The 16404-nt window shown below is 33.7% G+C and overlaps 2 protein-coding genes across 3 annotated transcripts; both read right to left on the bottom strand.

Annotated features, from left to right (window-relative positions):
* Positions 1–449: 449 nt before the first annotated feature.
* Positions 450–8825, bottom strand: LOC148299628 (cytochrome b-c1 complex subunit 2, mitochondrial-like). The gene is made up of 9 exons (XM_088275875.1): positions 8725–8825; positions 8078–8226; positions 7509–7683; positions 6438–6569; positions 4602–4864; positions 3980–4080; positions 2513–2685; positions 1476–1700; positions 450–765 (listed from the first exon to the last, which is right to left on the bottom strand). The coding sequence occupies exons 1-9, from the start codon at positions 8767–8769 to the stop codon at positions 679–681; spliced, it is 1350 nt and encodes a 449-aa protein (XP_088132001.1). The 5' UTR covers positions 8770–8825; the 3' UTR covers positions 450–678.
* A 4075-nt stretch (positions 8826–12900) lies between these two features.
* LOC148299627 (COP9 signalosome complex subunit 1b-like) lies at positions 12901–16190 on the bottom strand. 2 transcript variants are annotated; one of them, XM_088275867.1, is made up of 3 exons: positions 16091–16190; positions 14407–15753; positions 12901–13238 (listed from the first exon to the last, which is right to left on the bottom strand). In XM_088275867.1, the coding sequence occupies exons 1-3, from the start codon at positions 16136–16138 to the stop codon at positions 13164–13166; spliced, it is 1470 nt and encodes a 489-aa protein (XP_088131993.1). In that variant the 5' UTR covers positions 16139–16190; the 3' UTR covers positions 12901–13163. The 2 variants fall into 2 exon arrangements, with proteins under 2 accessions (XP_088131993.1, XP_088131995.1); XM_088275869.1 differs by having other exon boundaries at positions 12901–13258; positions 16091–16189.
* Positions 16191–16404: the final 214 nt, after the last annotated feature.

The raw sequence follows: 16404 nt of genomic DNA, 5'->3' as shown, positions 1-16404 counted from the left end.
CATTATATTACCTTATTAACCTAACAATATTTTTTTTCATAAAAGTTTTAGCACACCAACCGGTTTGAATAAAAAAAGCAAAGAACTTACTGGAGAAACATCAACATTTTATATTTAGTTTATCACAATTGTAAGCATGGGTTGTGTTTTGAGATGAAAATGAAATTTAACATGTTTTTATAACACAAATTGGATTATCTGAAATGAATGTAACTCGCTTGGATATAAAAGGTTCAGTGCGTTTATTTGTGTACAAGCAAGCTTGCATTTTATTTTTACTTCATGTATAGAAAAAAATATTACATCAGCGGGCTTATTGCTAAGAAGCAATATCTTCCAACCAACCAAAAATCTTTTGTAAACAAAAACTGTGTTTTAATTCCATAATTTATTTCCCAAACATTTTGTGTAATAGGTTATGGAAATCACGAAAGAAAGAAAAAACGTGGTTATTAATAATTTGTTTATTTCAGATGTGAACAATAAATTATTTTAACAATATACAACATAATCACATGAATATTTTCATCCTACAGCATACATTTTAATAGTAAAATTAAAATGTGTTTCGGAAATACATCAATCTAGCAACATTCCTTTATAAGATGGAGAAAGGTTTAAAAATAAAATTAACTATTGTGCCTTCTTACTAAGCAGGTATATTTACAGATATACAGTTTATTGTAATTCATCCACATATGGCACATTAACAAGATTGCCGGCAGCTCCCATGGACATTTTTCCTCTGCTGATTTTGCTAGCAACCTGTAAAAAGTAAAATAATTGTAATTCGGGGAAGATGTTATTCACAATTTTTTATTTATTTATTCTGAAAATGGATTTTTCACCCCATGGATGATATATCAATATATAAACACGTAAAAGTAGCTTAAGCCAGCCAAATGCCAAGTCGTAAGCCCTGAAACGCTTAGACTTCCATCTTACTTTGTATGAAAAAACAACAGATGCTTTAACGCAGTTTAGGAATCTATAACATATATGAGATATTATTCAAATTATAGTATTTATTGGGAAATCTGAGATTTTTTTAATGATGTATGGAACAATGTATGACGGGATGAAAAGATGCTAATTACCTTTTTTACACGACAAATCATACTGTATGAGCTATCTTTATTCTATCAAATTATTTAAAAAAAAATGTATTGTCATTTTATTACCTCAATTGGGCTTATTTATTTAAAATGCATCAATTAATTTTACATATTTATAAAAAGTAAGTTTGAATGTATCACTATTACTTTTGAACCTATATTCCCCAGCAGAAATCAGTCCTATCATTTATTAATGAATCTGTTGATTTCGGCGCCTTCTTAATGCTATGGTAGACACCAGTTTCGTGCATGTGATGTGCTTTCACGGTAATGCTGCACTATTCCGATCCACCATTTTATTATATTAGATTGAGTTTAAATAAATATATAAGAATAGCAAAATAGGTACGCAATTCTTACATTGTTGATTTCGCCGTCTGTAATCTTGCAGATGATATCTGCGACATCGCAGGGTTTGTTCAGTCCCCCGGTGAGCAGGCCTTGGAGAGCCAGGTCTTCAGCTTGAGCGTACTGCGTGTCTCCCATGCACAGAACTTCGGTCAGCAGCTGGGCGCGTCCACGCTTCAGGTTATCAGCTCCCACCGACGAGGCCTTTGAGAGGACCTTGGCCGCGGTCTGAACAGCCTGAAAAAAGTATTAACTCATTGTAAAACAAGTAACTTGGTTTGCGTATCGGCTGGAAAAACTGTTTTAGCCGTCTTGTGTGGCCACTGATGTAGATAGGCTGGTTGCTAGGTGGTTGGTGTGGTGGTTTTATATACTCCACGTATATAAAACCACCACACGTAATAATATAATAATACTGTAAGTTGTTTTATATATGTACTCCACTCAATTTCCCGGCCTTCTCTTTCAGGTAGTCATGTTTCTGGTGAACCATAGGATATTTAAAATGCTATGTTTGGGTGACGTTGTAATATTTTAATGTTGGAGACTCGCTGTGCACCATAATTGATTTATTGGTTCATATGCAGTTTTCTGACTACCTTATAGATAAGAAGTAATTTGCTATGTAGTGAGAGGGTCGAATATCTTCCTATGAGCTAATGGAGTTGCGAGAATGAAAGGTTTAGTTCATCTCTTATGCCTTTGATGTATTGGACAGCTTATCAAAATAGGACAATGGGAAAAAACATAGGAAAATCATGTCTGGAAAAATCCAAACAAATTTTTTTTCTTGAGAAAAGGTGATTGCTGAGGGGTATGTCTAAATAACGAGGTTCTCCCTCACACAAGTTCAATAAAATATTTAAGAATACACACCAATGCGTGCAAAAAAACACAAAACAATTAAGTAACTTTTTCAGTTAATTATTTATTCGATATACCTTCTAGAACTGGTATCTAAAACAAAATGACAATTCGTGTCTCCAATTTATGGTATAAAACCGTGATATAAAATGACATTTCTAATGCTTTATATGTAAAATGCTTACTTTTCCTGCTGAGCACTTGGGGGCAGAAATAAGAACTCCAAATAGGCCATCGTCGGAGTAGGAAATGTTAAATGCATTTACGGCAAATGGCATGTCGCCGAGCTGGGAGGCCACAGCTGCACCAAGGGGAGATGCATCTGTTCCCCATTTCACTTTTGGTCCACTTCCGAGAGCTATAAAATAGAAAGGATATTAATTTCATAAAACAAAACGTCCATCTTGTGTATACTGTGAGAGCTAACAGAGTCCATGTGAGTAATTCGAGATAAATACATTTAAATGTATGAATATTATGCAGGTTTAATATACACTAAGACCCCACTTCGGGGTCGCAACGCTAATTGAAATTTACAAAACGGGAAATTACCTTTTAGAAATTTTTAAAAATGATTCTATGAATAATAATAAAAAAACAACACAATTCGAAAACACAACAACGCACAGCAAAAATGAGTAATTAATTAATTAATTCAGTAACGAAGCAACTTCGAAAAAACGCAAAGTGAAACGACGCAAAGCGAGGTCTGAGTGTACTGAATTCTTAAAATCAATTGTGATATTGCTGTGACATTACAATAAGGTCTTAAACTTTTTCGTAATCTAAATTATTTATTTATTTCATGTCTCTTTTCATTTGTTTTTTACATGATCAATTTTGCAGTATGCTTACTGCATACATAGCACTACATAAATGGCACAGTAAGGCACTTTGAAAACTGGTGTTCAGATATAATGGCTATTTTACAAGTATGAAATATGTTATAATTTTGTAAAACTCAAAAACTAACTAAATTGTCATATAAATGACGATTTTAACCTTTCAACTGTTACACCCATGCAAAAAATTTTAAATTTTTGTTTTGTTCGCACACTGGGAGCATTAAATTTGTTTTAGATATTTTAACCTAGGTTAACACTTCTGAATTCAATAATACTAATTAAGACCTCTCAGTTTCACTCAAATCATTTTATTTTTATTTTAATATAAAATAATGAAAGCTTAAATGAAAAGTACAAAAAAATTCCACTTTTTCACTGATTAAAATAACTGGAGAGCAATATTTCACATATAAAACTGACCCTTGAAAATATGTAGTAAAAAGAGTGTTTTTAAATAATCCACGCCCCTAACTGTCGTAGGTCGGGATAGCGATAATAAGTAGTAGGTAAAATCCATTGACATACGATACAATCTGAAAAAAATGCAAGAATTCCAAGAATCGTAGTATTTAAAGACATAAAACATTTTTGTAGGGGGTGCCTAATACTTATGGCCAAGGCTGTAAGTGATTATTTCACTCTAATATTTATTCAATATTACCCTGGACTGGTACCTGAAGCGGAGGGCTGATCACCTTTCCTTCATCTATTAACAATCAAGATAACACTGTGTTTATATGATGCAGTGCCCTATGCACCATGGGGGTGGGGATAAGGGTTTGAAGAAGAAGATCTAAGGGTACAAACCTCTGGCTAGGATAGACAGGGCGATGGCATCCTTGGCGCTAGTGAGTGCGGAGCCCTGAGTTGCCAGCGCGACATGGGCTAGCTCTCCTCCCATCTCCTTCCTGGCAAGACAGTAATATCAAGTTAATATTTGATAGCGGTCCATCACCAGGAGGTCCTTCAGGCTTTTTTTAGATAGGAAAATATGGTTGAATCTAGCTATTAAAAACAACAAACTATAATGATTTTAATTTACAATACATAATCCAAAAATGTTATATTCATGGATGTACACAGAAATCAATTGGAGCCAATAAATGAATTTAAAATTTTGACGACTTATATATCAAATATTAGTTATTTTAAAAACCATAATCGGAAAAGTTCAATGGTTTACATTACTGTCCGCATTTCTACATAGCATAGATTTTAGTAATAAAACATGTTAAGCGATCTAAGCTATCAGATTTTTTACTCCTATTCAGATGCTGATGGCGGTTATCTAAGTTATTACACAGTGTCATTAGCTCTAGTCAAAATTTCATCAAAGTTGTGTTGATGCAAGCTGCCAAATGCCAAACTCAACATATTTAAAGTCATAGTTTTTTTCTGTACGATAATGAGATATTTGACCAGTGTGTACCTGACTTCTCCTCCCTTGTAGGGAGAGGGGCAGGCCTGCCCGCTGCTGGTCTGGTTGAAGCAGATGGTCTGGGCTACGGCCACAGCCCTATCTAGAGACAGGCCGGCCACACCGACGGCGCAACGGTCAGCCGTAAAGTTGGCAGAGACAAAGTGCTGGAGGGACTCCGATGACACGCTGCCCGCCCGGCGGGGAGAGCAGAACAGGGAGTTACCCAGACCGCGACGGAAAGCGGCCTTGTGTAATAGATCCAGGGCTCTAACCTGGAAAATTAAAAATAATCTCATTATAACTCTGTAAATCTTAACCAAAATAAACAAAATTATTTCTCAATTGCATGTTGACGGTGTCTTCCTAGGTTGTTATGCCACTTCTTGTGGTACAAATCAGAAGTAATATGGAAACATATCGCTCACTCCTTTCAAGAACGTCATAAATAAAAAAACTTGATTTTTCAGGAGAATGTTTTTAAAGTTTAAAAATATAATACAATGTATTAAAAATAAATATCAAGCCACTTATCGAACTTTTTACTGTGCAACAGATCTTTTTAGGTAAAACCTGAATGTTTTTTCTCCATTTGAAAAATATTTAGTATATTTCAAAAAATAATTAATCAATACATTTTCTTCAAAATGCAAAAACAACACTCTCTGCCCTGTAGCGGGTAATTATTAAGTTTTCTGGGCATTCCGAAAACATGCACAACTGAAAATTGACAATTTTTATTTATGACGTTCTTGAAAGGAGTGAGCGATATACATAATTACATCTGAAACAGATAGTGGCTCTCATAGATGGAAAACATAATACGTAGAAATGGCATTAACCGTTTGCCTGATTTGCCCATCCACATACGGGTAAAAAAATGGGCCTTTGGAGATTTCACCGTACCTGGTAAAGGCAACCCGGTGAAGAAAAAGCCCAAACTGATTTTACCATATTATTTTATGAGCTCTATGTATATGGACTGTATTGGACTCTCGCCCAATGCCAGTATTATTTTGTACGATTCGAAAATATCTCAAAAACATGTATTTCAAATAAAAAATCTACCCTTTTTCCAAATATGTATAATCACCATTAAAACTCTTCAGTCAAAGGGTAAATCAAATGATAATAATTACATGAGTTAACACGTTCACAGTATTAAAAACAGAAGTGATTTCTTTAAAAATTGCCAGTTTTTTTTTCTTATTTCCAGTAGTAACAAGTGTCATTATTATGTCTTTATTACCAATTAAATTAATTTTTTGTAATTTTTTTGCGGTATTTTTGCACATTTATACCGATCACACGGATTTGTGTATCTAACTCTCGCCAGCAGTGCACGCAAAACACTGACGCGTTTGTATGTTTATGGGCGCGATCACGGATCCGTGTAGTGGGCACCAGGCGCTAGACGTATGATACACGGATCCGTGTGATAGGCAAGCAAAGTGTTAATATATGAGTTATTCCATTAACTAAGTTCAAACATCAAGTTCATTTTTAATTTCGTCTTCGGTATTTCTTTAAATATTAAAAATATAAAATGATTTTCAGAACAATTTTTATTGAATAAAATTCCTTGTTATAATAGAAATCAAATTGAAGCAGAAGTAGGCAGAAAAGTTTACTGCAATACCAACAATCACAACTTGACTCTTTCTGAACCTGATCTTCTGAATAATAGCGATACAATTATAAAAATTTAAGGTTTTTCATCAGCATATTTACAAGATATATTAATGTATGTAAATAACTATGATATCTCACAAAATTAGTACTCATCCCATCGTAACATGGTAGTTTGAATTATTGTTTCGAATTTGAGCATATTAAATAGAATATTACCTGAGGAGCTAGTCCGGCAGTTTCATACTTGATGCGGGAGATTACTTCGTCAAACTCCCATGGATTGAATACTTGCTTTGAGGCCACATCATTCAAGAATTTTACAGCACTTTCAATTTTATCTTTGGTAGCCTGAAAAAATAATTATTATTAAGTCTATGGTGGGTACTTGCAGAGTACTGGGCGATTCAGAAACTTGTCATTTTATGTTAAACGTAAAGAAGGAGTGAGAATTCTCACATCTTTCATAGGCAAGAAATTTACGAGTTGTCATGGGTATCTATTGATAAGGTCTCGGGTAAATTTAGCAACCCTACTCAACAAATCTCTTTTGAAGAAATATATGTTATGGTTTACTGTAAATGTAATTATTTCATGCCAATAATTCATTTTACGAAATTTTTATAGTTGATTAAGTTTTAACATCTTTTCTTACATCTAGAGAAGACTATCCACTGCAAAAATAATATAAATTATACATTATATTACACACTAAGGCAGCTTGTGCACTACACGGAATTTTACCGTCCGGCAGTCCGGTTTTGAAAAATAAAAGCGACGACAGTTTAGCGTGATCGAATTTACGCGCAACGCGTTCACACACCGATCAAGAGCACCGATCCGAAGAAAGATGGACAAAAGCACAAGCCAATCATCGTTTTATTACGCTAACTGAAGTGCCGGACGGTAAAATTCCGTGTAGTGCACAAACGTCTTAAGATGGGAAAGGTATTTCTACCCGTTCGGATGATTGATGCTTAAATATGGAAAGGGTATTTTTACCTCTTGTGGCAGTTTCATTTCAAAGTCAGAAAAGAAGGAATTGTTAAATGTTTTTCTATGAAAATTATGGATCAATTTCTTTATTAAGGTCTAAACTATATATGCACACAAGTATCGAATCCGGTCGCCAGCACTTCACAGGGGTAAAAAATACCCGTCCTTAGTGTGTTAACATTGATGGATACATTTCTAAATCCCACATGTAACCTCATTCAAAAGAAATTTTACTGAATAATATAAATGAACCCGGGTGATTAGAATTATTAAATGATCTAAAATCTATTATACCTCGAGGGTGTAGCAGATAGTCTCCCTGTCGACGGTGGCTGACAAGTTGGCACCGAACTGTTGAAGGTTCCTCATGATACCATACGCTGTGGAGTCAGCAGTACCGAGACCTGCAGCAGTCCGGAGGAAGTGAGACAGGCCAGGCTCATCTCCTGGCTCATACCTCGAACCACCCCTAGAAGTAAATTGAAGGCATTTTAGAGAAAGGGAGAATAACCAGGAATCTACTTAGCCCAAAAATGCCAAAAAAATGTACTACAAAAATGTCTCTTACTGTGTTTTGAGTTTGGACAGCCGAGTCCTGTATCCGGCTCACAGCACACCAGTGTGCCACGGCACACCGGTTGCAGAGCACTGATCTAAAATACTCTAAACCCCACCTAGGGTGTGTACCCTTGAATACAGGCGACGTTGGGGGCATTCCGGTGTCCCGATTGAATATTTCAAAAACGTGGCAACCCTAGCTTATTTATGAATATGTATAGCTGCTACCTTCTGACACTAGACATTGATAACGTAGGTGACAATTTAATTTGGCGAAATATCTTAGTAAAACAAATAGATCTTACTTGTATGCAATGGTAACGCGCGCCAACGGAGCTCCATTATCCAAAGCAGCAACAAATACTTTGTTCTGCAGGACAGTTGAACAGATGCCCACTGGTGCCTTCCCTGTAGCTGTTTGTTGTGATGGCTGAGCTGATGCGAAACTCCTCACCTGGAAATATTTCACCAATTATAAAATATAAGATATTACGTAAAAACTCACAAAACATGTTATAAAGTGAAAGATACCACTCAAATACTCACAAACCTTCACACAGGATAATCATAGGCAAACAATAATAAATAAATTTAATAAATAAGGCAAATACATGACAATTTAAAGTTATATTGAAAGATGAAATAGACATATTTCAGATCATATTTTAAAGATATAGACGATAGACAGATACCTAACCTAAAATACCAATGTATTTTTGATTTATTTTTTACAATAAATATTAGTATATTTTGATGAATTGAGGATAGCTTAACTGTTATTTATAACGAACATAAGAGAAAATAAATAAATACACAAAATATCACTTAAGGCAACAGATTTTTAATGTTTATGTAACAGGCCAGCAGATTTAGTGATATAAGTTATGTCAAATAATATTCAAGACTTAATTATGACGAGTTCCTGAAAAAATAATGAAATTATTAAACTTACCGAAATAGCTCTAAATAGAGGTAGTTTTGAGGCGTTGCAGGCCATTTTTACGTTTAATATTTCTCGGGACTGACAACAGGCCAAATACGCGGATTTCAATGGCCGACTAAAGTGATGGCGCTGCAATCGGATAATTAATAAAAGCGCGTTTTTTCAAAAACATAAACGTCATATTTTATTTTAGTATTTTTAATCACTGTTATAACAAATTAATAATACACAAACTCCAACTGTATTTTTAATTAATCCCTTTCAAATTGTGCCTATATTCATCAAAAGGTGGAGGACTGACCGGAGCATCTCGTCATAACATTGCTCGCGGCGAGCATCCGAAACTATGGGTGGAGCGCTTGGCTCGCTGTACTGACTGCCTGAATGCTCGCATCGTAACATGTTACGTTACGACGAAATGCTCCGGTCAGTCTTCGGTAAAAATTAAATTATGTTCTTAGTGTAATAAAAAAGGGTTCTTATAAAATAAGAACAAAATAAATTTCAAAATGTATTCATACTTTTTGGATGAAAAAAACTCCAATATAATTTTTCAATATCATAATAATTATTGTCTTCCATATAAAAAACAGATGATATCTTTTGCTAATGGTTTTATAAGAAGATTGAATGATTCATTCTAGAATTCTAAATAATACACCATAGCAGGATGATAAATTAAAGTTTGTTAGAACTTTTGAACTTCCATATTCTTTTATGTATTAATTTTAAATCAAACACTTCCATATTCTCCCAATTATAAATTTTTATGTGAAATAAGAATATCTTCCACGTATTTTGCCCTCTATATAACAAATAATAACAAACATTTTTGTTCAAATCTAGAGTGGAGTAAAATACTATAAAGTGTACTTATTTTTTACTGTTATCAATCACATTCACATTATGGAAGTTGTAACTTGTATTCGCTCACTCCTTTCAAGAACGTCATAAATCCAAACACTAGATTTTTCAGGAGAACGTTTTTAAAGTTTAAAAATATAATACAACGTATTAAAAATAAATATCAACCCACTTTTTGAACTTTTTACTGTGCAACAGATCTTTTTAGGTAAAACCTGAAGATTTTTTCTCCATTTGAAAAATATTTAGTAAATTTAAAAAAATTATAAAAAATACCTTTTCTTCAAAATGCAAAAACAACACTGCCCTGTAGCGGGTAAATATTATGTAAAAAATATGCCTCTTTTACTGGGGTATAGTACATTTTTTGGGCATTCCGAAAACATGCACAACTTAAAAATGACGATTTTTGATTTATGACGTTCTTGAAAGGAGTGAGCGGATTGCACATTTTAAGTAAGACACCTGTCCATGTATTGTATATAAATACATGGGTAATTCTTCCTATAAATACAAACTTGATAATTTTACTGGTCTGATATTGTGAAATTTGTAACTGGTCAACAAAACAAAAACATAAATGTTTTATTCACTTTTTTTTAGGTAATCTGAATCTCGGCAGTCTACAGTATATGTATAGTGTTGGGGAGAAGACGGCTGCCAACCAAGAAAAGGCTGAAAACCAAGCCTCAGGGCTTGGTTTTCTCTACAAGTGCTCTCCAATGGCTCCTATCGCTTGTAATCTTACCCCAGGTCTCATTTGTTCTTATCCTGCTGCAGTCTTCCTCCACATAGTCCATCCACATCATCCTTCTACTCCTGAGCCGCTTTTGTTCTAGAACCCATTTGGTCTGGACTTTTGAAGCTTAATTCAGATTATTTGTTTCCAAGTTGCACACAGTGTTTGATAATTTTTTTAATTTCATTTTTACTTGGTAAATTTAGACAAAACTATTTTTTAAAACCTACTATGACACATTTTGATGCTTCCAACATCATTATAATAAATAGATATTACCACAAAGCCATTAAAGAATTTCAATGTTAAGCGTGTAAAAACCCGTACCACAATATGTATAGTGTATTAATGAGTGATAACTAACCAAGTACCAATCAAATTTTAAAGTGTAAAATATGACTACCAGGGAATTAAAACACGAGGAAAAGAAATAGGAGCAAACACATATCTTAAAACATTTATTTTATCATATAATTATGTTATACAGAATAATGTACGAATGCTCATGTCATATAAACTTTTAAGGTAAATGTTATAAAGAAAATAACACAAAATACTAACAAGGATCAGATGTGGACTATGGAAAACAGAATTTGAGGATACATATATGCAGTTTTAAATTTAAGCAATATATTTACTGAATGACAAAAGAAAATTATGAAAATAATTTTATAGGCTAATAAAACCATGTTTTCTTAAATTGGCCAATTTCAAGAGGGCTTTTTCCAAATTCTTTTAAAATATTCAATAACTTTTTGAGATTTTACACAAAAAACCATTCCAGTAATATTAATGACACAAATTAATTTCTATTTTTTTTTATAAATATAATGTTGTGCAAATTTACAAAATAAGGAGCTATTTATTAAATTCAAAATTGTAATACATATACTGAAATTTCATCTTATGGGAAAAATGAGTTGCAAAGGAGACATCTAGAATTGAACTATTAAACATCCATATTATCCGGAATGATAACACTACAACTTTTTGTCATAAAATAATAATAATAATAATAATAATTATTCTTATTTTATGACAAAAAGTTGTACTGTTTTCATTCCGGATAATATGGATGTTTAATAGTTCAATTCTAGATGTCTCCTATAATATACAAACTGTAAGATCATCTTTTGATATTTTTTTATTATTAACATTTGCCTTATACAAACACATTTATAAAAAATAAAGCACATACTTGAATTGCAACAGAAGATAATAGAATAAGCTGATTTACTTCTGAATTCAATGATTATCCCAAAAAGTTTAACCCAATATTTTTAAATGAGTACTGTGAACTAAACATTAAAAATAAAATATTATTTTATTTATATTATATCTGTAGTGACACGGAGGAGGGGCACAAGTCCTGTGGTACATGTTACAGACTTGTGCCTTTCTTCCAATTCACTACAGATATAAACACACACACACACACACATATATATATATATATATATATATATATATATATATATATATATATATATATATATATATATATATATATATATATATATATATATATATATATATATATATATATATATATATATATATATATATATATATATATATATATATATATATATATATATATATATATATATATATATATATATATATATATATATATATATATATATATATATATATATATATATATATATGTGTGCGTGTGTGTGTGTGTATATAAAGCAGTGTGGAGGTATACAATGGAGCAAATAAAGTCTGTAAAACACTGACATAAAAATAACAAACAGTATACATTTGAATTTGTAATTTTCTGTATTACAGATGTCGATATCAATTCACATTTGTGGATTATTAGGAAAACTTAATAATGATGAGAAAAAATGGTTTCATTAATGCAATAATGCAATGTATGTTGCAAAAGCACAGAATGTGAAATAAAATTTCTATAAATAATATACGATGAGAATGACAAGAACTGACAGAAAAATCAAAGATACTTTCTAGCAAATGAATCCTAATAAACAATTTCTAAATTTAGCATACCAGTTTTATAAAACTGGTTTCAAATTCAGAATTATTCTTTTAGAACAATATTAAAGCAAGAGTATTTTTTTCCAATATAAATGTACAAATCTAAGATTTTTGTTCTTCAGTACAGAAATTATGTCAAATGAATATAGCATTTAAACAAAATGAAAGAGAGTAATCAATGAACGATTACTGTAATATGTATAATCCTTGATTCATAAACGTTTGTCTGACAGACCACACAATATGTATGAATTATGTAAAAAGTGTACTGAATAAATGCATGTTTTGCTTTATTATTATTTAAAAATAAAAACTAGTGCCCTGGTGCGTTCTCTGCCAAGACCATTATGAGTAAACTCTGGGGGAAATACTGTTTGCTGCAGAAGGTTAATATTCCAGGTTATTTTTTGGACCTCACTAAGGTTTAAAGATATCAAAAATAGAAAGTGACCATCCGGCAGTTTATGAAGAAATGACATATTTAAATATACATAGCACGCCATAGTGGGTTCAGGCCTATGTGCCGACACAGTGGGTTTTGCCAGGGCACACATATAGATAGACTGACATAACGATTTTTATGCACTTTTATTAATAATTAAACATGTGTCAGCTTCATTGTTAATAAAATTTAATTGCCATCCTGAAAGTGTCCGTCTGAGAGATTAATGTTTATGAATAGTCCCAGACATGACTATGAATCTAGGGTTGAATAGAATTATCCACATTTGTTCTGAGACTCATGAAATATATATTTTTCTCCAATGATTTTCTTTACAGCACTCACGACATGAGAGAGATTGGTAGACAGATGACCAGAGTGTGCCGAGTGCCGGCTTCAGTTCAGTGGAGGTACACTGGTGCTGGATCCAGGGGCTTCACCTCCCTGCGGTCCGCTCTCTCGTATCATATTCTGGAAACAAGTTAGGCTTTCTAAAAAATACTTGTCAGGTCTCAGTAACTATATTATTTTTTAAATATCCTAGGCACCTAAATACCTACTGTAAAATGTTGATAATGGGTACATAACACTCCTTTCAAGAACATCATAAATCAAAAATCGTCAATTTTCACTTGTGCATGTTTTCGGAATGCCCAGAAAATGTACTATATCCCAGCAAACGAGGCATATTTTTAACTTAATATTTACCTGCTACAGGGCAGAAAGTGTTGTTTTTGCATTTTGAAGAAAAGGTATTGTTTAATTATTTTTTTTAATGTACTAAATATTTTTCAAATGGAGAAAAAACCTTCAGGTTTTACCTAAAAAGATCTGTTGCACAGAAGAAAGTTCAATAGTGGTTTGAAATTTATTTTTAATAAATTGTATTATATTTTTAAACTTTAGAAACGTTCTCCTGAAAAATCAAGTTTTTGATTTATGACGTTCTTGAAAGGAGTGAGCGATATGTGAAATGAGGGTTGTTGATTATGTTTTTGTAGGATGCATGTCATGTATTATTTGATCTAAATGTAATACAAATGATGGCAAGACATCTTATTATAAAACTTAAATGAAGTTTAAATAAAGATGAAGACTAAACTAAAACCTAAAATAATAGTAAAAATGTTATATAGAATCAACTTTTCTTAAAAATATGACAATAATAAATGAGGCACTCAATGACAAAAACGTAGAATAATTTTGACTCAAGCGTGATAGTTGACCCGTACCATATGACCGGCTCATATAAATCCACTTGATATTAGCAATACTTTACAAAACAACCTCGATTTTTTGTTGCAGCAGATGCAAATAAATTGAAGAATTTCTCTTGTAAGTTATGTTATATTGATTTGTGCATTTTTTCTTCTTCAACATTCCGGCTAAGCTGCTTTCCAGTTAAAATGATCCTGGTAAACGAAGAATCAACTATGTGTTAATTCTGCACATCAACAACATAATAAAAATGGCATAAGATTTGAGGAATAAAGTCGTTTGTCTGTCATTTAAAAATTATTTCCAGGACACTTAGCAGGAGCGGGACATCAGCAAGAGAAATCATGAAAATAATTGTGGAAATTTGCAGCTGTGAATACAAAGAGATTTTAAGTAAAACAAAATAGAATTTCTTACTAACCTTAACATGTATTTGGCTTTTAAGCATCGCTGCTCTAAGTATTAACATGGATGTTCTTCTTTGATATTCCTTTCCGACAGCGAGACTCCTTTCAAATGTGGTACTACGTTGATCAACATCTTTTGCGTACAATATTTTGTTATGTGAATCTATCCGAGCTTGTATCTGTCCATCTAGAATGAGTTGCATGAGTTCGTCTTCCAGCGCACTCACTGTTCTATTGAAGGCTCCAGCCATCTTGCGCATATCTGCGGACAAGTAGGGGCTGAAGTATTGTATGAGGGCGCGGTTCCGGATCATGGTGTACAGCGCCGGCAGGTGGGGTGCTAAGTACATATCCAGCAGGAGGTTATCCCGCACGTCGTCCAGTAGCCTCAGACACGAAGCGTACTTAGATTCGTAAAATTTGAAAATAATATCTCTCAACTGGGGTTCGAGCTCCAAGAAGAGCTTGAAGGAGCTGCTGAAAATGACTTGCTTCTGGAGCTCGGCCCGATCAAAGGTGGCGAGAGCGCACAGCCCCCCGTATAGCGCCACGTTGCTGCCGCTCAGCAGCTCGGGGAAGTCCGTGTGGTCGAGGCTTGCGGCCAGGAAGTGCTTGGCGGCCGACTTGTACTTCTTGGTGGCCAACTCCGCCAGCCCGGCCGCACATTTTAATCTCGTTAGGATGGTTTGATTCGAATCCTTCCCGTGGACTTCGTTGAAATCCGGAGTGCCCTCCGCCTTGGAAACATAACTTAAAACGTGAGACCAGTTTTGCAAGTAAACTGAGACTTTAATTACATTAAGACACATATTGACGACGTGCTTTCCGCTGGTGCAGTAATCTCTGGCCCGGGAGTAGCACTTGAGGGCGTTGGAGAGATCGCCGCAGTCCAAGTAGTGGTCCCCGAGGTCGTCGTGACCTCTTCTAATGCTCTCTTTTATTGAATTTGATTTGTAATTTTTTAGATCGGTGTCTAACTTTTCTAACTTCAGAGCGGCTTTCTTGGTTTTAGCTTCTATCCATAAGTTATCTAGAGCGGGGACATCTTGAGAGGTAGATTGCGCGGCTATGTCAGGTAGGCTCGGCCCGACCATCATTTCTGCCAGCTTCTTGTGGAGCGTCTGATAAAGGTTCACATTGTAGGTTGTCATGACGTATGTGATAGCCATCTTCAGAGCCTCGAGCCTTAATGTCGGACAGTGATCGGCGATGTACATTAACCTGTACAGTTTGGCTAGACCGGTGTAAGAGCTGGCGTAAACTTCTAAATCCAAGGAAGGATTTTCTACAATATAACTTTCGGCTTCATTATTCTCGTTGTCTTCCGGCGGCCCATCCACCTGCATTGGTTCTACCGCATTCTAAAACAGAAAATACACGCACCATTTACACAATGATTATATCTGACAATGACGACTTAATTTAGTTTTTTACTAAAACCAAAGTAAAATTTTATACCATTTAAGAAATTTATTGATTTTCCGTATAATAATAATAAACGTGAACAGAATAACTTTGGTGGATTTGTCAAATAAAAGCTGTCATTATAGATACCCAACCTAAAATGACAAGCTATATGTATGCGCTAAACACGACGAAAACAGGTTAAAAATGGCTGTAATTTCTTCGGTCAATTAATAAAAATAAAACACTCTTAAAAATTCCTCCAAAATTCCATAAATTACGAGATAAATTTACCTGCAATAACGCATTCTGTATTTGCAGCGGCATTTTCGCTATTTTCATTTTCTATGCTACTCCATCTGTCTCTTTCTTATCCGGCAATTTTGTCGCGAGTATACTTACAGATTTCTACAATACCAACATGAATTATATGGCTATAAATTTTATGTTCAATAGCCAGCAACACTTTTTTTCATTTAGGTAGGTCAGTAGTTTTCAAAAAAGAGTTTTGAAATTAATTTATTTTCGATAAAAAAAAACATTTCAATGAATGACTAAGAGAAATAAAAAGAACACTTAGATGTACATGTACGATGGGAACATAAATG

This window comes from Brachycentrus maculatus, unplaced genomic scaffold (genome assembly GCF_059751285.1).
Source record: "Brachycentrus maculatus isolate JH-2025_06_01 unplaced genomic scaffold, ASM5975128v1 h1tg001040l, whole genome shotgun sequence".
Lineage (NCBI taxonomy): Eukaryota > Metazoa > Arthropoda > Insecta > Trichoptera > Brachycentridae > Brachycentrus > Brachycentrus maculatus.
The sequence above is the reverse complement of the archived record's forward strand: the minus strand, read 5'-3'. Positions and strand labels throughout refer to the sequence as shown.